The 20,168-nt window shown below is 42.6% G+C and overlaps 2 protein-coding genes across 5 annotated transcripts; one reads left to right on the top strand and one right to left on the bottom strand.

Annotated features, from left to right (window-relative positions):
- The first annotated feature begins 5,004 nt into the window (after positions 1–5,004).
- Positions 5,005–19,927, top strand: nicn1 (nicolin 1). Of its 4 annotated transcripts, none has more exons than XM_012851713.3 (7): positions 5,005–5,221; positions 7,041–7,187; positions 9,890–10,069; positions 15,404–15,517; positions 15,680–15,748; positions 16,119–16,223; positions 17,355–19,927. In XM_012851713.3, the coding sequence occupies exons 2-7, from the start codon at positions 7,041–7,043 to the stop codon at positions 17,394–17,396; spliced, it is 657 nt and encodes a 218-aa protein (XP_012707167.1). In that variant the 5' UTR covers positions 5,005–5,221; the 3' UTR covers positions 17,397–19,927. The 4 variants fall into 4 exon arrangements, with proteins under 4 accessions (XP_012707167.1, XP_012707165.1, XP_036007639.1 ...); XM_012851711.3 differs by having other exon boundaries at positions 7,038–7,187; XM_036151746.1 differs by having other exon boundaries at positions 5,005–5,272; positions 7,038–7,187.
- LOC118567207 (nuclear factor 7, brain-like) lies at positions 12,327–14,434 on the bottom strand. Its single transcript, XM_036151732.1, has one exon. It carries the CDS (start codon positions 14,307–14,309, stop codon positions 12,927–12,929), a length of 1,383 nt encoding a protein of 460 aa, XP_036007625.1. The 5' UTR covers positions 14,310–14,434; the 3' UTR covers positions 12,327–12,926.
- Positions 19,928–20,168: the final 241 nt, after the last annotated feature.

Genomic DNA, 20,168 nt, shown 5'->3' with positions numbered 1-20,168 from the left:
TATGATGGTCTGCTGGGTGGTTCCAGTAATGATTCACTTCTTCTTTAGGGTTTCTAAATTCTTCCTGTGAGTGACTGTAAGTGACATTTAGGTTCTGGTCCTGGTCATTTAGTTTTGGTTGTCTTTACTGGAGTCCATTAAAACCTGGTTCTTTAGTATGCAGTTAACTCCCTCTTTTCTTGCAGGTTCTCCTTGTGTTTTTTTTTTAAGTTGCTTTATCTTTGTAAATGAAAGAGCATTTAAGTTATCAACCTTACTGCTGAGTCTTATTTCCCTGGTTTACTATTGTTACACCCTCCATAAATACTGACTTTGGGGAACGTAGAAGTCATTCTAGGTTTATCAGACATCTCTCCTGAGCTTCTCAGCTCTTCTCTCCTCTCTTTAATCAAACCTCCGCAGTATTTAAGCTCTCTGGTTTCTTCAGTCTTTGCTGGATTCTGCTGTTGTTCTCATGCTGGTTCGGGGTTTTCTCTGGGCAGTTCAGTAATTCCTCATTTGTTCCTCATCTCCATGCACCAACTGATACCTCATCTGCCTTTGGTGCCTCCTAATCCAGGAAACAGGGCATGTTGTTAATCAGGCCTTTTTTTTTTTTGCTTGTTACAGATAAACACCGGGGCTGTTTTTAAGTCCAAAACCTGGTTGGAAACCTGCTTCCTCAACAAAAAAATAAAAAGGAAAACTAATTTATGCATTTTCTATAACTTTCAAATACCTGCTTTTATCTTTTTTCATTTTTGCATCTTTTTTATGTAGTGCTGGTTGGATTTTTTAATTACATAAAAAGTCTAAACTTTGGAATTGAGTTTGTTTCTTAGAAAACAGCCTTAAAATAGTAGCACTATCAAACTCCAAGCTCCCCGTACGGTAATTGGATCCCCGGCTGGCTTCAGGCTTCATTTTGCACTTATTTAAAATTGTTTTGCCATTTTTAAAAAGAAGCTTCTTCTAATTTGACCGTGACAAATACTCTCTGCTGCTCTCCTCCTCCTCCTGCTCTCTGTCAGCTTCTCCTCTGCCGATAACGTGCAGCAGCATCAAAGCTCAGCTGTATGTTCCTGACGCATAAATGTTACCTCCACGCAGCTTTCTATGAAGAAACTTTGTTTCTTGCTAAGCAAGCAGAAGAGAAATTCATCAGCCGATAAGCTACAGACACACGTACGGATGACAGGAGACGCAGTCCTGCGTAGAAGTCCTACATTCAGCCGTGATTTCTGTTTGTCTGCTGTAATCTTTGAAAGTGGTTTTGATCAATAGTTCTGTCGACTCTCTGAAGGTCCGTCAGAGTTTTTCTTTGTGCTCCTGTTACTCCGTCCTTTGCTGTCTGCAGCTCAGTCACCTTTCTACACCGCTGTCTACGTCAGATCCCACCCTCAGATGAAGAACTTTGGGTTGATCTGTGAGATTCAGGTTAAAAACTGGTACCTCTCATCCTTTCAATGGGCCCTCATCTGACACTGGGCTCGGTACCATAATCTAAAGCAGATTCCTGATTATTAAATAATGCAGATTATCAGTGTTGATCAGATTAACAATCACTGACTTTAATCCGTTTTTTGACTCTGAACCAAATTGTATTTTTGTATAATAATCTATCACTTATGTAACTATATGAATGATTCATATATTAAAAGGTTATTAAACTTAAAAGGAGAACCCAGTGTTATCTCACTGATAGCATAGAACAAAACCATTTTAAATGTTTAGGCTCTTTCTTAACTGCAGGTTTCAATGAAACAATTTATTATCTTTAGCTGGATAACTGTTAGAATAGCAGAAAATTGGATTATAATCTGAGGAAAGAGTTTTGAGCTGATAATTCATTTAGCAGATGATCAGCTGAAATATCAAGTTTCAAACTCTTTCCTGAATGTTTTCCTGCTGTTTTAGTTTCTCATAAACTTGAAATCAAATGATAGCGACAGATTACTTTAGAGGAAATGTGTTCCAGTAAGTTTGCTTCACATCTTCACCAGTTTCTGGTCAGATTTCCCATCCAGACAGACAACAGATGCTGACATGGCTTGGACAGCGTTGTCAAAGATCACATTGAAGCTTTACACACAGATTAGCTGCTTGGAAGGAAGCTGTTTTACATGAGAAAGGGAAGCAAGAGGAGTGGACATGAGGAAGCCAGACAGAAGTGGTCAGTAGCAGAGCTTTCAAATACAGAAATTTTAGACAAGCAGAGAAAGCTGGACATTGCAGATTGGACATAAACTGGCCTCTGCTTCCTCTCTGGCTCCTCTTCCTCCTTGTCTTCCTCTCAGCACATTCGCCTTCACTCACCATCTGGGATAAACTGGGATTGTTTCTGTTGTGGAGCCAACAGTGCCTGCTTCCTGTGCTCACCGATCTGGATGCCCATCACCCTCCTGCTTCATAGAGAATCAGCCAGGCTGGGGAATGTTTGCCCACTGCAGATCGCCTCATGGGTGGTGGGGGGGGGGGGGGGGGGGTGGGGGGTATTTGGTTAGTTAATAATAGAGAGGGAGCAGCTTTTCTATGGGGTTAGTGAACATCATTCATGAAAGGATCAACACAGACACATTTCCTTTATGTTCAACATAAAAGTCCAGGTAAAAAATGTTTTCACCTGTATTTTTTCAAAGAGGGATCATATTTCTCCAATTTTAGCTTCCCTTCATTGGCTCCTGTTAAATCAAGAATAGAATTTAAAATTCTTCTTCTAACGTATAAAGCCCTTAATAATCAAGCTCCATCATATATCATAGCTCTGATTACCCCGTATGTTCCTAACAGAGCACTTCGCTCTCAGACTGCAGGTCTGCTGGTGGTTCCTAGAGTCTCTAAAAGTAGAATGGGAGGCAGATCCTTTAGCTATCAGGCTCCTCTCCTGTGGAACCAACTCCCAGTTTTGGTCCGTGAGGCAGACACCCCGTCTACTTTTAAGACTAATCTTAAAACTTTCCTTTGTGACAAAGCTTCTAGTCAGAGTGGCTCATGTTACCCTGAGCTACCTCTATAGTTATGCTGCTATAGGCTTAGGCTGCTGGAGGACATCAGGTAGCCTCGTGAGACCATCCTGATCTCGCGAGCTTTCAAGGTTTCACTCGCAGATCAGTCTGGATACTCTCCGTTAAAGAAAATTTGGAGCCGTTCACCAAACGAACGTCCAATCAGCGTTGGCTTTGAGGCGGGTTGAGGTGTGACGCAACGGGAAGCGCGTCAGTTCAGTCTAAAGAACATGGCGGCTTCAGCCGATGAAACTAGCGTTAGCGTGGCTATCGAGCAAGTTTTATCGGAATTACAGAGTATTTCTTTGCTGAGCTAACGAGCCTTTACCTGCAGCAGCAAGAGTAGCTTGGCTTGTGGTTGTTTTCGTCGTCGCTCTGTTACGAGCGACGACGAATCTGATTGGTTCATTTGGCCCGTCTATCACCAACATAGGCCAATCAGCTGACCAGTATTTTCGCCCCTTCCCAAAATTACTTCAACGGAAGGTTTCCAGATGGATATGCGGAGCAAATCTATCTGGCGGAGTCAGGTAAGACATCAGGGTCTATTTCTCTCACTCTGCTGAGTTCTCCTACTGCTCTCCAATCTGCATTGTTTGTTGTTATTTCAGCTTTTAACTTTTTGTTCTCTGTCATTTTTCTCTTCATAGAAGGTACACCTGGTCTGGCGTTCTGTTAGCTGTGACATCATCAGGGGAGGCAGATCATCCTCTATTACCATCTACCATAGAAAGTACTCCTGGGTCAATGTGAGCTTCTGTGCTTTCTGTGTCTCTGCTCTGTCTTCTCTAACATAGAAAGTACTCCTGGGTCAATGTGAGCTTCTGTGCTTTCTGTGTCTCTGCTCTGTCTTCTCTAACATAGAAAGTACTCCTGGGTCAATGTGAGCTTCTGAGCTTTCTGTGTCTCTGCTCTGTCTTCTCTAAGCCCCAGTGGGTGGAGGCAGATGAGCGTTCACACTGAGCCTGGTTCTGGTTCTGCTGGAGGTTCTCCTCCCTGTTAAAGGGGAGTTTTCCTCTCCACTGTCGCTTCATGCATGCTCAGTATGAGGGATTGCTGCAAAGCCATCAACAATGCAGACGACTGTCCACTGTGGCTCTACGCTCTTTCAGGAGGAGTGAATGCTGCTTGGAGAGACTTGATGCAACCTGCTGGGTTTCCTTAGAGAGGAAACTTTCTCACCAACCTGGAGGATCTGATGGAGTCTGACTTTGGAAAGAGCCTTGAGATGACGTGTGTTGTGAACTGTGGCTATATAAATAAAATCGAATTATATTGAATTAATGACACTCTGAGGAAGTAAGGGACAATTTATGAATAAACCATGTACCGTATCAAACAGTGAAAATTATTTCTGCAGAAGATCTCACCCGTCGAAGCTGCTTCTGTGTCCCACTTTTATGGGATAGTTAAAGTCCAGAGCAAAGGTCTGAATGTGGACAGGAGAACAATTTCTCTGTCCGACACAGGTCTGATGTATGCAGCAATGCTGCCATCTGCTGCTTTCCATAAAACATTTTAAATAAGGATGAAACTTTAGAGGGGATTGGTTGATCAAAAGGACAAACTATTTCCCATTTAAATGTCTGGATTACAGATACATTTGGAAGGAATATGTGGGCTAATATTATTATGTAAATTTCAAACTATTTATATGGACTAACAAATTAGTAACCTGACCTTACTAAAAGCATAATATAAATCACATTATCTGTTTGGAGGGTAGTGGTAAAATGTTTGTAACTTAATCCAGTGAGACATTCTTCCAACGGTCAAATCTAACATCGTCTCCTGAGGTTAATGTCTGTGTACATCAAAAGAAAACAATCATACGAGTAGGATATTTTAATGTTTTACTGTAAAAACAGACTTCAATAAGTCAATGTACCTTAATATTGTAAAATCAGAGTTGCTCCTACAGCTCACATCGTTCTCCTAAACTAATGGTTTGACCCCTTTTTCTGCAGCTGGCTTGCTCATTTCAGGGCGGCTGGCCCTTTAAGACGCTCACTGACGCCTTGGTTCCGGTTCCGGTCAGGAAGCAGAGCCACACACCTTTAGCATGTAAACACGGCCTGCTTGTTTCACTCTGACTGCTCAGGATTTGCCGTCGACTCTGAGCTTTGACTCGTCCGGCGACGGACGGCGAGCAGAGGAGCAGCTCCGCGATCCTCTGCGGGTTTACTTTGGCCTGCCGTCTTCCGTAGCAGCGGTTAGCCGCCGTGCTACCTGTCCAGGTGCGTTGGTGTGAGCTGCAGTTCTGGACTGTGTCTACCTGGGTAACAGAGGTAAAGGTGATGCACTGTACTGAGTCGGTTCGGTGACTCACCGGACTGAATCGGTTCGGTCCGTTCGGCTGCTGCTGTTTTAGGTCACTGGTCGCTGTCCGTGGTGCTGACAGACGCCGCAGCTGCAGCAGCGACCAAACTCCATACAGAAAAAGTCATTTTTAAACCTAGACGCAGCTTAAAGTTCCCAGACTTTGTGTTTCTGAAAAGAATTAGCAGTTTTTCTCTGTGGAGGTTTCAGCTCCAGAAATTCGGCTCAGTTGAGGAACGTTCATAAGTGTCTGTTTCACCGCAGCAGGATGGATTGGTTGAGACATGAAGTTTGTCAGTCTGTGTGGACTGTGGTTTACTGACGTCATTGTGGTGAATAGTAAGAGTGGTGAGCAGGTAGAGGAGTGTTTAGGTGAATAAAAGCGATGCTATTGTAAAAGCTTATAAAGTTAATTAATGTTTGGTTACAGCAGCCCAAAGCTGGTAGATATTATGCCTTCATTTAAGTCGCTTTGACCGTTACTGCTATGATTTCTTGGAGGTATATCGTAAAACTGCCAGATATACAACTAATCAAGCCAAATAGTTGATGCCAGACTGGCTTAGATTGGTCACAATGTTTCACATTAATTCAATTCAATTTTATTAGAATCCTGTAAATGTCATTTATATTGTGCCTTCTTGTATTTCTATCTTTGAGAGTGTGGCACAGTTTGTAGCGCTGTTTCCTTGCTGCAAGACGTTCCTGGGTTTGAATCCTGGCTTCTTCACGGAGTTGGCATGTTCTCCCTGTGCATCACCGAGTACCCCGTCTTCCTCCTACAGTCCAGCTTAACTGATTTCTCTAAATTGCCCAGACAGTGTGAGTGTGTGTCTGGCTGTGTGTCCTGTGTCTCTGTAATGGAGTGGAGACCTCTCCAGGGTGGAGCCCCCCTCTCATCCAACAGGAGCTAGGCACCAGCCTATATTGATAATCAGGTGTAGACGATGGATGGATGCACTGATGTGTTCTTCATGGTGACCTCCTCTTTGGTATCTGAGGCCAAGCCATCGCCAGCCGAGCATGTAAGCACTATTAGTTTGTAGGCAGCACCTTGATGGATCAGACACATTTCTCCAGAACATCCCAGATTTATCTGGAGTCTGAAAACAATGTCCTGCTAGACCAGATTGCTCATTCAGGGATGCAGTCTCTGTGAAGGGGTTGACTCTATCAGCAACAGTTCAGTTCAGTTTTATTCAGTTTTATTCATTTAGCACCAATTCGCAGCACATGTCATCTCAAGGTCAAATTCAATCAAATCCTCCAGATTGGTCAAAAAACAGGTTTAGAAAAGGAGGAACAGAGGAACACCACATGATGGTGGGATGCAGTCATATACAGACTATTGCAAAGAAAAGGAAGATCCATTAGGCAGACATCTTCATCCACTTCTCCATAGGCCAGCTTTGATTAATTGCAGGAGGGTTTTTTTAAGTAGCGGTCAGGATTTTCACCCTGGAGAGTCTGCAGCTGTCGGCACATAAAAAATCACCTGTTCATCACCTGTCCACCTGTTATTCCTTGGAGCACTTTTTTCAGGGCCTGAACACTGGAGACCAGTAACCGCTGTAGCACATTTTAGATGTTAAAGTTGCTTAAATTCTCCTGCTGCCACTTTCATATGGACCATTTTTTTCTCCTCAGTGTGCAGAATTTCACGGCTAATTGCAGTAAAGAACAGATTGTTAAAATGTGTGGCCGACATTTAATAAATGTGATGTTTCTTTTCAGGAGATGAGCAAGTTCAGTGACGGCAGACAGCCTATATCCTGCACAGTCAAAGCCCCGGTTTATTTGCAGATCGGAGAGTCCAGAGCAGAAACGGCTCAGTCCGGTGTCTGCGTGGTTGACGTCGCCCTCCCCTTTGGAAAAGCTGTCAGTGTAAGTCAGTCACACAGCACAGACATGTTCAGACACAGGGACGGCAGTGATACACGTCTGCTGTCATGAGCACAGATCTCTCATTCTGACAGACAGCTCACTCTTGCTCTGCTTCAGTCAGAGGAGCAGATTCAAACCTAGCTTGTTGGTCTACTGGGACTCCTACAGAGAAGTGAGCTGGTGGCTAATGGATGCTAATGTCCACTGTTGACCTGGAGCTCCCAAAACCAGCCGGTAAAATAACGTAGGGAAATTATAAGGTGTCTTAAATGAAAGGGGGTGTCGCCACTATCCCACCGTGTGGATCAGTGCAGTCAGGTTGGCACGAGCGGTGGAACAAACAAGGTTGGTACCAATGAAAAAAATTGAGAGGTCAAGCAGTTTTAATGTCCTCAGTTTCCATGTCCTTTTATTTTCCATTCAAAAAAAGTCCAAAAAAGTGCAAGTGCATTCAAAAAAAGTGCAAGTGCAATCCATATATGCATGGAGGTTAAGCAGTTTTTACCTAGTAGCAGCAGGTGGCATTCAGGAAACTCCAACAATCCAACTCACGACTGAATGAACAAGATGGCTTTTTAAAGGGGCCCCGCCCAACTAGGTAAAAACCACTTAAAACAACTAGGGGTGTACAAACATTAGTTACTTTAAAACTAATGTAAAATTCCTCCAATAAAATCCCACCAATAATTATGTAGAAATAAACCCACTAATTAAATAGACAAAATCCTGTGTTTCAGGTAAGAGCTCTCTTTTTACTTCACAGTAATGAACCGGGTCTTCGTTACAGGGGGTTATGTGTTTTTGCCACAATATTCCACAGCTTCTGCTTCTGCCGTGTCTGTGGAGCAAGGCATTGCCAAAAATCAAAGCTTAGCATGCTGAAAAGGTTGTTGCTAATATCAGTCTCTTACTTTTCCCTGAGATTTGGACTGGATCTGAGAGCTGCAGAAGCTACAGCCAGCTAAGCTTAGTTCTCTTTCTCATGAGACCAGCAGAAGCTCACCGGCCAGTAGGGCCAGACATCATGTGAAGTCTTTCCTCAAGATCAAAGGTTCAAGTTGCACGGTCAGGTCTGCAGGAACAAGTGTTCCTGAGCTAACGTCTGACTGGTCCATACCTTCTGATATGTCCATGTGTGTCTGTTGCAAAGAACAGGCTAAGCTAAAGAACCTGCACTGACTCACCCTGCTACATGTGAGCCGGTTGTCTAAGATAGTTTAGGTTCTCTGAGACGTCTATAGGGATAGAAAACATGAAATGGTCTCACTGATGTTGTCCAGACATTGGAGCATCAACGACGAGCTCAACTACCTCACGTCCACACATTAATTATTCATAAAGGAGATATTTCTATATCTGACAGTAACGTGGACGTCCTTCAGTTTGGTCAGCTGTTGTGTAAATGTAGAGGCACAGTTGGTGGTATTTAAGATTTCAAATAAATTATTACTCATGATTACCAGAGAATTAACGTCAAGGCACTGCTGCGCCTTTAAATACAGGAACGTTAGTCTTTTCAGTGTTTCACGCGGCTTAGGACTATTAATTATGTTTAATTGGAGTAATTTACCAGAAAAAATACAACTTTTCCATTTAGAAAATTAGCTTAGTAGGAGAAAATATGATTTCAAACACCAATTTACACGTCCAACACTTAAACAGACGTCTCCTTCAGTTATTGGAGTAAAACTGTGGAATTCACTTCATGAAAAGGTCAAAAGTTGTAACAATATTTGTCAATTTAAGTATATGTATAAACAAAGTATATTTAGTCAGTATTAATATGTAGATGTTCATCTTAGTTTTTTTCTGTATATGTAATGGGTTTATATATAATAATACATTAATGTTGTTTTTTACTGGGTGCAGACAGAATAAGATTTTATCTTCTTTCTGCTCATTGGAATATATGACAGAAAGTGACTGTATTGTCATTTTTTGCCATGGAGCAATAAAAAATCTGAGTCTGAACTAAATATGTAGTTTTGATTGTTTTGTCATTCAAACCTTATGATGTCATGAACACGTTAGTTACGATCCTGGAGAAAGGGCTCAGTTTGGATGTGATTTGGTCCACATTCAGAGTAAAGGAACATCCATCAGAGGCAGTAATCGTGGTGTCAGGAGGTCAGAGCTGTGGATGAAGGTCAGCAGACCTGATGGATGTAGAAGCTGTAGACGGCATCAGTAACACCTGACCAGGGTTCACCTGGATGATGCATGGCAGACTGGTCCAGTGTAGGAACCACATCTTCACATCTTCCTCTGCGTTTTAATCTGCGCTCTGACTGGACGGGTCTGAAGCCTGTATCTGGAGACAGAAACACAATACGTGGTTTAAATGAGTTTGCCTGTGAATCAGACTTGAATACAGAGAACCTGATCCTGATCTTTCTTCTGTACTCAGAGGAGTTTGGGATATTTGTGGCTCTGACCTAGTTTTCAGTATTTAGTTGTGATTACAGACCAATTTTAATGCAGAGTGACTCCTCATTAACTCAAAGCTTTGGGCTTCAAAGGATCCTGCGGGAATACATTTTTGCATAAAATAATAATTTCCAGCAGCATTTTAATTTTAATGCCAGAGTCGGGCTGCTTCAGTCTTTCTTTAGCAGCCGGGTCAGACCTCCGCCTGCAGGCGGCTCTGCTGCTGCATCAAAGCCCTCGCTGTGTCTCATCCGCCATCGCTGCCTGTGTTCCAGATTGAGGAAATCACCTTTAAGAACTACTACACTGCCTACATTACTGTGCGTCTGCTGAGGAGGACCTCTGCACGCGATGGCCCGACCAAGTGGTGCACCGCCCTGAGAGACCTGCTCCTCATGGACAACCCCCACACAGAGAGGGGGTCCCAGGACTACTACTCCATCCACAGGGACCAAGTGAGTCGCAGGTTTTCATCCATCCATCCATCTTCTACACCCATCTACCCATGCAGGGCCTATGGGGGGTTGGTGTCTATCCAGCGGTCATTGGTTGGGTGGCAGGGTCCACCCTGGAGGGTCTAAGGTTAGTGATAGATTCACTTCTGGGTTACTGTGAATAAAGACCACCAGCACCACAAACACCTAAAAGGATGTGACGGCAGCAGCGATCATTTCTGGCTGTTACTCTTGATTTTTATCAGTTTCTTGTATTTATCTCTGGCCACGTCGCTCAGGTCAGAGCCAGGATGGAGGGAGCTTCCTCTACTGGTGAAGCTGACATGTTTGGCAACGTGCTGAAGCACCTTAGTCCTCCCCAGGGCAGTCAAAAGTAGCCGGTCAACGGCGGCAAATCGCCGTCTATAGCAGCTCCTGCCGCCGCCTACATTTCCCCGATTATACAAAAATCAGCTTAGCATCTGTCTCCACTGAGAGCAACACTAACGAGTGATTGGGTTCCTTGTTCCAACCGAGATGCTACTTTTCCGATCAAAACACAGACCGGTGTTATGCTGAAAAGTGCAATAAAACCGTGAGAGCCGACGTGAGTTTTTAAACTGCAAAGCTTTGTCTTAAGCGGAAGATCAATCCGCGTTCATAGACCAGTGTGATGCATTCACGAGCGTCAGAAAGCTATGGTGCATTCAGGAGCATGGGACATTTCAAACTTACAAGGAAAGAGGCATAAAACGGAATAGAACTTAACTCATACAGTAATGTATTTATCCAGAAACAGCGTGGGCTTTCTTACAATACTGAATGCTCTAAAATTGTATTTCTGATATTTTTTGATTATGCACATCTGTTAGCTTTTTATTCTGAAAAACCTATAATATTACATATAATATAATATTACAGCAGCAAATTATCAAAGTTTTTCAGGGGATGCATTTTGTGTTCGTCTCTAGAATCCTCACCGATGATATGATATCATGTGTCTGATGAGCGCAAGTGAAATTAAACTGAGATAAGAGATTTCGAAAAGAGCAATATGACTGAAATAAATTCAACATGTGAATTCAATTTCAAATTCCAACCCTGTATTTTTATCATAAAAGTTCGACTTTGTTCGTGAAGAAATGTTACGATCGTTTTTAGAACAGAACTGTGAATAATAATAATAAGATGAATAGACCTCACTTAATCTGATCTGTTTTATGTGGTGCTAGTAATTCAAATTAAACTAATTTTATGCAAATGGAGATTACCTTACCTTGTTAAAACATGATGATAACATCATGTGAAAAAATAATGTTTTAAGAATAATGATAAAAAAGAAATGTTTTTGAAGAATTGATCATTCACATTTTTTGCCTTTTATTGAATTTGAAACATGAACTCTGACTCTATTGTTTAAATAATCACCTGTCTTGAAAGCTTCCAAAATATATCAGGGAGACTCTATTTTTCTAAATTCTCCCCTCTGGGGCTCGGGCACCGGCATAAGTGCACCCTCCTACCTGATAGTGTGTGGCCTGCTGCTGTAAAAAAGTTTGACTGCCCTGCCTCCCCCCACGCTGGGATAACCCCCGACCGGCTGACAGCTTCTTCTGTTGGGTTAAAATCCCACATAAATAGGACTATCTGCCCCAAAGAACCTTTTCAGCCCCAGGAAGACTCCACGACCCGATGCTAATCCCCCGTTCTGCCTGAAGGCCTGCACTGACCCCCTATATCATGTCTCTGGAGCCGTGTGAGGGTCCCTCCTGCTTCCAACGCTCCACCATCATCCCGGTACCCGAGAGACGCACCATCATGGGTTCTAACGGCTACAGGCCCGTCACCCTGACGTCTGTGCTCAGGAAATCCTTTGAGCAACTGAAGCATCTGATTCTAGTTTTAGATGTTAAAACATTTTCTGTTTTATGGTGAAATGTTCACCAGGATCTGTTCTACATGCAGGCCTGAGATGCTGCAGAGATGCTTTAATACGCTGCCCATCATGAAACATTTTATGCGTTCATAAATTAGCTTAACTGCATTTATCTGACAGTTGCTTCCAGAGGAATGGGAACGTTTCAGAGAATGATCCCCAGCAGGTTGTTACGGCCTGAAAGACTCCAGATTTCCTGTCATTTGCTGAATTAACGCTGAGAGGCTGGGGACCCATTAAACATCCAGAATGCTCCACTGCTGAGGACCTACTGGACATGTTAAACCGATCAAGAAGCAGGTTGTCCAAAAGTCGTAAATCTGCTGCAGAACACAAACCAGGGATTTAAGGAGAAGAACATTTTCTATAGAGCTTATCAGAAGCACACCATCTCTTATGAACATAATCAGGATTTTATTGAAATGGTTTGAAAATATGCACAAATTCTTGTTACACCGTTTTTATAAATCAGTTTTACAAACTTACAGAAATAACTGCCTTCTATGAAATGATTATAAGCTGCAGCTTAAGCATTTACACTCTTCTGATTAGCCTAAGGCTCTTATTGTGAAGGTTTGCAGGAAGTTGCGTTTCAGTTGCTGCAGTGAAACTTTGGACCAAATTTCCACTCGTTAAAGATTAAAGCTGTAAATAAATCTACATTTAAACGGAGTAGCTCTGTGTTACTATTCCTGCTCCTTTGCTTGTCTGCAGCAACATTTCATAGATGCTCTGTTCTATGGAGAGTCAGAAACAGTTTTTAATAAAGCGGTAACTTCTGACAGCCTGATCATCATTTTAAAATGCTACTTTCTGTCAGGAAGTGTATTAATGTTGACCGTTAAAACCAGAACGGGTTTTTATCTCGATCAGACACGGATCTAATAACCTGCAGATAAGCCGTAGGAACAGATTAGGATGCTTCTTTTCAGCAACAACCAATCAGAGCTGCTTTTTTCTCACTGAGATCTTCAGCGGTAGGATTTTTACTTTATCCAGAGTGTAGAAGTATGGAAACATCTTGTCAGTGAAGGTGTGTGTGAAGGTGTGTATGTGTGAGTTAGTGTCCAGATCAGAGAAGGACAGCTTTCCTCTGTCCCAGTCCAGATTCACTCTGATCCTCTGGAGCTTCTTCTGGACTGAGAGGTCTGTGGATGAACCTGGTAGACATGCTGATAATTGATCTTCTGTCAGCATCAGACCCCATAACCCAGACTTTATGTTTCTCCTCCTCTGGACAGACTCTGCTAACAAACCAAGCGTCCAAACTTCACTGTCTCTAACGTCGACACTCCAGCGGTGGTTCCCTGACGTAAAGCCCTGAGAACCCAGGACGGACCACCATATGTCCATCCTCTCTGGATTATCAGGAAGCCGCTGTCTCACTCCTGCTCTCACACTGGTCAGATCTTCAGACAGGAGGAGTTCTGGATGAGCAGTGTTTGGGTCCAGGATGAGAGGAGTGTAGGAGACCATGTTCTCCATGTTGCTCCAGATGTTGAAGGCCAGGTTGCCCAGATGTTTGGCCTGGTCTATCAGAGCTCCTGAGGGCAGCTGTGGATCCTCCAGCAGGGGGCAGCGCTGGACTCTTTCCACTGCAGCCTTGTAGTTGTGCAGGAATGAGACGTCTTCAGCTCTCAGCTCCTCCTCTGTGGCTCTGACTGTGTCTGAAAGAGCTGCTATCTCTCTGCTCAGAGCCTCCATCTTCTCCTTCATCATCCCACTCTTCTGCTCCTCTTCCTCCCTCAGTGCAGCCAGCCTGGCCTCCTCTTCCTCTGCTAGAAACTGATGAAGCTTCTTAAACTGCTCCTTAATCAGCCTCTCTGTGTGTCGGGCCTGGACCTTCATGTGTTCTGCTGTCTGATCAAACTCCTCTAGAACTTTCTTCCTGAGCTCCAGGTTCTTCTTTAAAGGTTCCAGAGTTTCCTGAAGGTTCTTCTTGTTATCCTCAGCAGCTTCATCCATGGGTCTGAATCTGTGCTTGGTGTGTTTCTCTGAATCTCTGCAGACGTGACACACTGGCTGCTGATGGTCCAGACAGAAGAGTTTGAGTTTCTCAGAGTGCAGACTGCAGAGATCCTCTGAAGCTCTCTGGTCTCTCTGCTGTAGGAAGGTCTCACACAGGTTCTTCAGAGCCAGGTTACAGGGTGGTTCATCCTTAGAAGATCTTCTCTTACAAACTGGACACTCTCGTGCTGGTTTCTCTCTCCACCAGTTCTTCAGACACTCCTTACAGAAGCTGTGGCTACATGACAGAAGAACCGGATCCCTAAAGACGTCCTGACAGACCGGACAGCAGAGATCCTCCTCTGATCTGGAAGCCATTTAGTCTCTGAGTGAAGCTGCAAACACAGAAGGTCCAGTCAGTCATGGTTCTCCTCCCTCCTCTGCCATAGTCCCTCAAAGTGAGACTGAGGAGCTTTGTCTCCTCCAGCTGACCTCTCCAGATGAAGCAGGCAGTTTGGTCCGATCGTCTGTGTGTCTTGAAGAATTACAAGCTGCTTCCTGTCTCGCCTCAGGTGAGGCAGACAAGGGGAGGAGCTAAAACCTGATTAACCTGTTCTCATCATTTCTGTTTAAACCTGTAACTAAGGTGTTTCCAAGTCTGTCAGAAAGTTTCATCTGCAAAGTTCAGAATACATCAACCCTTATGCAGCAAAATGAGAACGTGTTGTTCTGGCAGATGAAGTGTTGTCGGCTTTTGTAGGAGAACCAGCTGTTGGAAGGGAAGCTGTAACATTTATTAATCCCCAATCAGGGGCTTTGACAAAAGGAATCAGTGTGACTGAACTTTACTGCATAGTTTGAGGACTCGGATCAATTGACTCTGATGATTCGGTTGAACTGACTTGTTTTTGTAGAGCCCAGACAGGACCTGCGGTGTAAACCGGCACCGTCTAAATGAACTGACTTAAATTTATTTAACTTACATTTATTTAACTCCAAGCCCGTTCTGTGGCTCTTCATCAGGGGCCTCATGAAAAAAAGAGTCAGCAGCTTTCTGAACCTGTGAAACTCCATCAGAGAGATGATGGATGGGGTTCAGCTCCCAGGTATAGAATGCATTGATGCGGGCTTTGTTGAAGTGTATTAGAAAATGATTAATGTGTGCTCTGCGTTGGTAATGTGCTAATTGACCCTCATTAGCGTCCTTATCCCACTTTGTTATTTTTAGATCTGGTGACCCTCATAAAGTCCCAAAGTACAAAAACCTGCAAAAAATGAATTTTGTGAACCAGGTTCCTCCCTCTTAATGTCTAATAAACAACGACTAATAAACTACTAAAATAAACCAGTGGACTGGATTAGTCAGAAACATGCATGCATCTTGATTTGGCCTCTCCATAGTTTCTCCTCATGGTCGGCACCAACACGTCTGCTTCGTGTCATTTGCTCTGGATGTGTGTGTGCCCTGGCAGATGCTGGTGGAGGCAGATCATGTGGTGTCAGTGAGGCTGATCCTGAAACAGCCGTCCTCAGCCTGGCTGGCCTTCAGCCTGGAAGAGATCAAAATATTCCCCCGCATGGAGCCGGTCAGTCTTCCTTGTTTTCCTCTCTATCTTTGGCTTCAGAGAAACATAGGATGTGATCCTGTGGGATCCAGGGTTGTTTTTCACTATATCCACTAGATGGCGCTAAAGTAAAGCGTGATTAAAAACCACCAGAATCTCTGCTTGTTTCTTTGTGTCCTGCAGGAGCCAGAGAAGGAGGTCTCTGATTGGCTGTCTGATCTGATTCTGGTCGATCAGCATCCTGACGTGGAGGTACTCATTCTGTCCAGACGTGTTTGGGAATAAAAACGTTTTTAATGTTTTTTACAGATTTACAGCCTGCTCCTCTGTTCAGTCTTCTTATGCTCAGTATTTTTAAATTTAAAAGTCTGGAACAATATTATAGGGGAGGGACTGCTCTTTAAATCTTGTCTTTTTCTGCGTCCTGATATGTGGTGATGATAGAGAATCTCGTAAACATTCTCCTACAGCTCTAACTAAATAAATCTGCAGATATATATATATATATATATATAATAATAAAACATGAAAAGCTGCTGAAAAGCGTTTCTTTTCTGTGAAGAGAAGGATTGATGACATGCAGGGAGACGTTGTGATCTGTTTTCTGCTGGCCCACCTGCAGGGCCTCCCAGACCCCCAGACCGTTTCATCCAGCATCCAGCAGATGTGGGCTCTGACTGAAGTCATGCAGACCAACCAAACTACGGCCTCCATCGGACGCTTTGACGTGAGTTCTCCTCGCCACGCTCAGATTCATCATGTTTCCTCTGCTTGTTAATCAGGATGTTTTCTACATGTAAACCAAAATGTCTGAGGGGTTCATCTTCGTTCATCCTTAGACAAGAATTATGAGTGAAAACGATTTGCAGAAAACATTTACACACGAGCTGCACATTTACAGACATAAAGCAAAAATCTACATGTAAAACAGCTGTGAGTACACATTTTCTTCCTCTCTGCTGATTGGTCGACGTCACGTCAATAACAAATATAACGATCCAATCAGAAAACAGCTGGGTTTGCTCTACTGAGCCGTATGTCCTGGATGAGACGTGCAGCTTAAAGATGGAGGACGGCGATAGCACTTCTGCTGCTCAGGGAGGCAAAACTTTATTATTTGGTAGAACAGAAACAAAATCAGTCTCCAGTTTATATGTTGTAGGAAATCAGCTTTTCACCCAAAGCTCACTGCAGAGAATTAGAGTTTTAAACGTAGATGTTTGCTTCACATCTGTTTTCAGATTATTTTTATTAATTCCTATTTATAAAATACAATTCTTTTTCACACACATGAATTCCTATCTATGGATGTACAAAGATAAAACTCTCCGACATTTTGGTTTACAATGTGGAAACGGTGGTGCTGTGGCTCAGCAGACCAAAAACAGCCTTTTAGATATAATTTTGTTTTTGAGAGGACTTTCTGTTACGGTTCTAGAGGCACTTCAGAGTTTATACGTTTCTGGGTTGCTGTAAAAAGAAGCGCCTCACCGCCTGATTGGCATAAAAACAGGAGACAGACGGAGGTGAAGCGCGAAAGCTGCCGCCTCCATCACTCCATCCACTCACCTGGAAATCACTTTGGCGCCTCTGCTGCCATTACGTCCAAGAAAGTTTTGAATAATTTGTATTTACATGTTTGGTTTAACTTTTTTTAATGCTGAACAGAGATTTATGGTACTATTTTTTTTTTTAACGATAAACAACGATTCATCAACAGTTATTATTCAAAGCTGTTGCTCACTTCTTTGTTGTTTTAAGGGTTGACAGAAAGTTAAAATCACATAAAATGTCTTTCAGTGGTTTGATTTCCAAGGACTCTTGGAGAAAGTCCTGATTGCTGGTTGTGCTCCTGCAGGTGGACGGATGCTACGACATCGACCTGCTGTCCCTGACATAATGTGGCTTCCAGTGTCTGAAGAACAGAGCGAAGACAGACCACATCAGGACGTTAACTTGATTTATCTCTGTCCACTGAGCTCCACTGGCCTCACATTCACATCATACCGTCATGTAACAGTATGCAAACATGTACCGTATTCTCCGGACTACAAGGCGCACCGTGAATTTACGTGTCTAGTGTGTCTTTGTCCACATATAACACGCACCGGATTATAAGGCGCATTACACATTCTTCCTAAGTGTGTAATATCGTCCCTCCCGTAGGATGACCAGGTGTCCCTGGTTTCTGGGGACAGACCCCGTTTTGGATGACCTGTCCCCGACTAAAGCTGTCCCCTGAAATGTCCCCGATTTCAGTAAATCATCAAGTTTAGCGCTACATGAGGTATTTATCCGGTCCTGCTGCTGTCCTGACGTAGTAAAGCTTTGCAGAACACACCTTCCCCGCTCCCTGTCAGCGTTGCATTTCAGACAAAACAAACCAACAGAGATTCTAGCTTAACAAAATCAGAGACGTTCCCAGTTTTCATTAGAGGAGTCAGATCTGGTCGCCTTAAGGAGGAAACACTCTGACCACGTGACGGCAGCAGCTTACAGGCGTGTTTTTAAAAGTGTAAATTTACACCAGACGCTGCAAAGTACGCTGCTGCGTGATTCTGTAGAGAGAACTTTTGTTATTAAAAAAAGACAAATTATCAGTAATATATCCTTTGTTTTTATCACCTAATAGTCAGTGTATTGACCATATCTGATAAGAAATTGCATATTTTTGTTTGTTAGCTTGTTAGCTTGTTACATCTACATCATCCATGGTGCTTTATTTTCAACGACTCTTATTTTGGGAAACTTCTGGAAGTGAAAAGGACGTTTTCCCGTTTATTCCCGGCCAAACGGGAACGTATACGCGTCTGAAACTAGAACTTCAGCCTAATTTAGGCGTGGCGTAGCGCTATTCTTCTGCTGTACATTTATTAACTGATTAAAATGAAAAGCTAAGCGTAGGATGCGCGTATGCTGCTTTGCTGCTGCCCTTTGCAACGCGTCCAGTGTGTTTGCTCCTGAGAGACCGAGCTAACCGTCTCTGCTGGGAGGACAGAGTAGCTGGACGTAGAGACACAGTTTACCGTAATGCTCCTAATATCCATTTAGCAGAGCGACTTCATTGTTCACCAAAGTATCACTCACACATTTTAACAGATTTCTGAGCCTATTGTTCCACATAAAATCGTCAGTAAGCACATCGGTGATTATATGTCAGGCGCTCCATCAATATTTAAGAGTTTTAACTGCATCTTATAGTCTGGAAAATACGGTAACCAAGCTTCAAAATAAGAAAAGCACACCAGACTTTAACTAACCAGTTTCACTCTGTGGTTCTGATTGTATTCAGTTATTTTTTTTTGTTTAGATGTTGCTCTAATATCCTCCATTAAATGTAAAAGATCCGTTCTTCATCACCTTTATCACATCTCACACCAAACAGTGGATTTCAACTGGAACTTGTGTTTTTGGTGTAAATACTAATAATTCAGACAGCAAAATACAAAGGAAACCATATAAAGTATGTTACAGTTAAACTGAACAAAGTATTTTTTTTTACAATATTTAACATTTAGAATCCTAAATTTGACCGTTTAAAGTAAAGTTAGAGGTGCTGCTTTCTTTCAAAGCTTTGAATCCATATCAGAAATGCCGGTTTTTCTCTTCTGACACCTGAGTTTCTGACAGAAGCTGCTGGGTTTGGTGCTGACCGAGTCGTGATCTAACATCAGAACAAGGATAAATCATTTCCAGAGGTTCTGTTCAGACGCTGCTGTCTTTAACAGGAAGTCCGTCTGATCGTCACCGCCTCCCTACAGCACAGCTACTTTTAGGCTTTTCTTTTTCTGCCGTTTGTTCCGTTACCTCACATTTTTTATTTATTTTATGTAACCTTTATTTTACCAGGTAGGTCGGTTGAGAACTAGTTCTTATTTTCAACAACAACCTGGTCAATAGGTCATCATACAGCAGAAAAACATTAATCACTAGTTACATTATCTACGCGTAACATGGACTAAACGATAATCAGAAACAGTTACATTCATCAGAAACAACCGTTCTTATTGTGGTGATGAAGGTAGATAGGGGTGGTAATATATTTAATGGTTTTTGTAAATTGTTCCAGTTATTGGTTGCAGCTAACTGAAATTAAGTTTGACTAAATGACTTTGGGACAGTAATGGTGAGGATGCTACTGGAAATATTGATGAGAGTAGTCTGAAGGTATTGAGGAGTTTTGCCAATTATAGCTTTATAAATTAATTTGTACCAGTTTAACAGCCTACGAGAATTTAACGACACAGTGCGCCATAATACTGAAGGTGTGAAAATAAAATAAGTGACAAATAAAATAATAAAAACAAGAAATGTTTGCTGTGAAATATCGACTATTTATTTTGGTTTTAATACGACAGAAAACACAGAAGTTTGATCGCTGTGGAGAACAAGGGTGTTAAAACATTAATAAACAGATTTACTAAACTAAAATGAGACGATTTGTGTTAATTAGCCGTTCATTTGTAGCAGGTGTGCAGCATGAAAATCATGGTCCAGCTCTCCTGGAGTAACTCATCTTAAATGTTCTGTTATAAAACCGTTTGTAAATGGTTCACAGATCATCTCTACTCTGTACGTCTCTCTCTTTGCTGTTAAATTATTCATTTTTATGTCAAAGTAAGGAAACATCCTGTCTTTGAAGGCGTGTATGCATGTTAGTATCCAGATCAGA

The sequence above is a fragment of the Fundulus heteroclitus genome, chromosome 20 (assembly GCF_011125445.2).
Source record: "Fundulus heteroclitus isolate FHET01 chromosome 20, MU-UCD_Fhet_4.1, whole genome shotgun sequence".
In the NCBI taxonomy this organism is placed as follows: Eukaryota; Metazoa; Chordata; class Actinopteri; order Cyprinodontiformes; family Fundulidae; genus Fundulus; species Fundulus heteroclitus.
The sequence above is the reverse complement of the archived record's forward strand: the minus strand, read 5'-3'. Positions and strand labels throughout refer to the sequence as shown.

Coding starts and splice junctions, on each gene's coding strand:
- nicn1 (XM_012851713.3), top strand. CDS start 7,041: ATGAGCAAGTTCAGTGACGGCAGACAGCCTATATCCTGCACAGTCAAA. Junction 10,070..15,403: donor ACTCCATCCACAGGGACCAA/GTGAGTCGCAGG, acceptor GTGCCCTGGCAG/ATGCTGGTGGAGGCAGATCA. Junction 16,224..17,354: donor CCTCCATCGGACGCTTTGAC/GTGAGTTCTCCT, acceptor GTGCTCCTGCAG/GTGGACGGATGCTACGACAT.
- LOC118567207 (XM_036151732.1), bottom strand. CDS start 14,309: ATGGCTTCCAGATCAGAGGAGGATCTCTGCTGTCCGGTCTGTCAGGAC.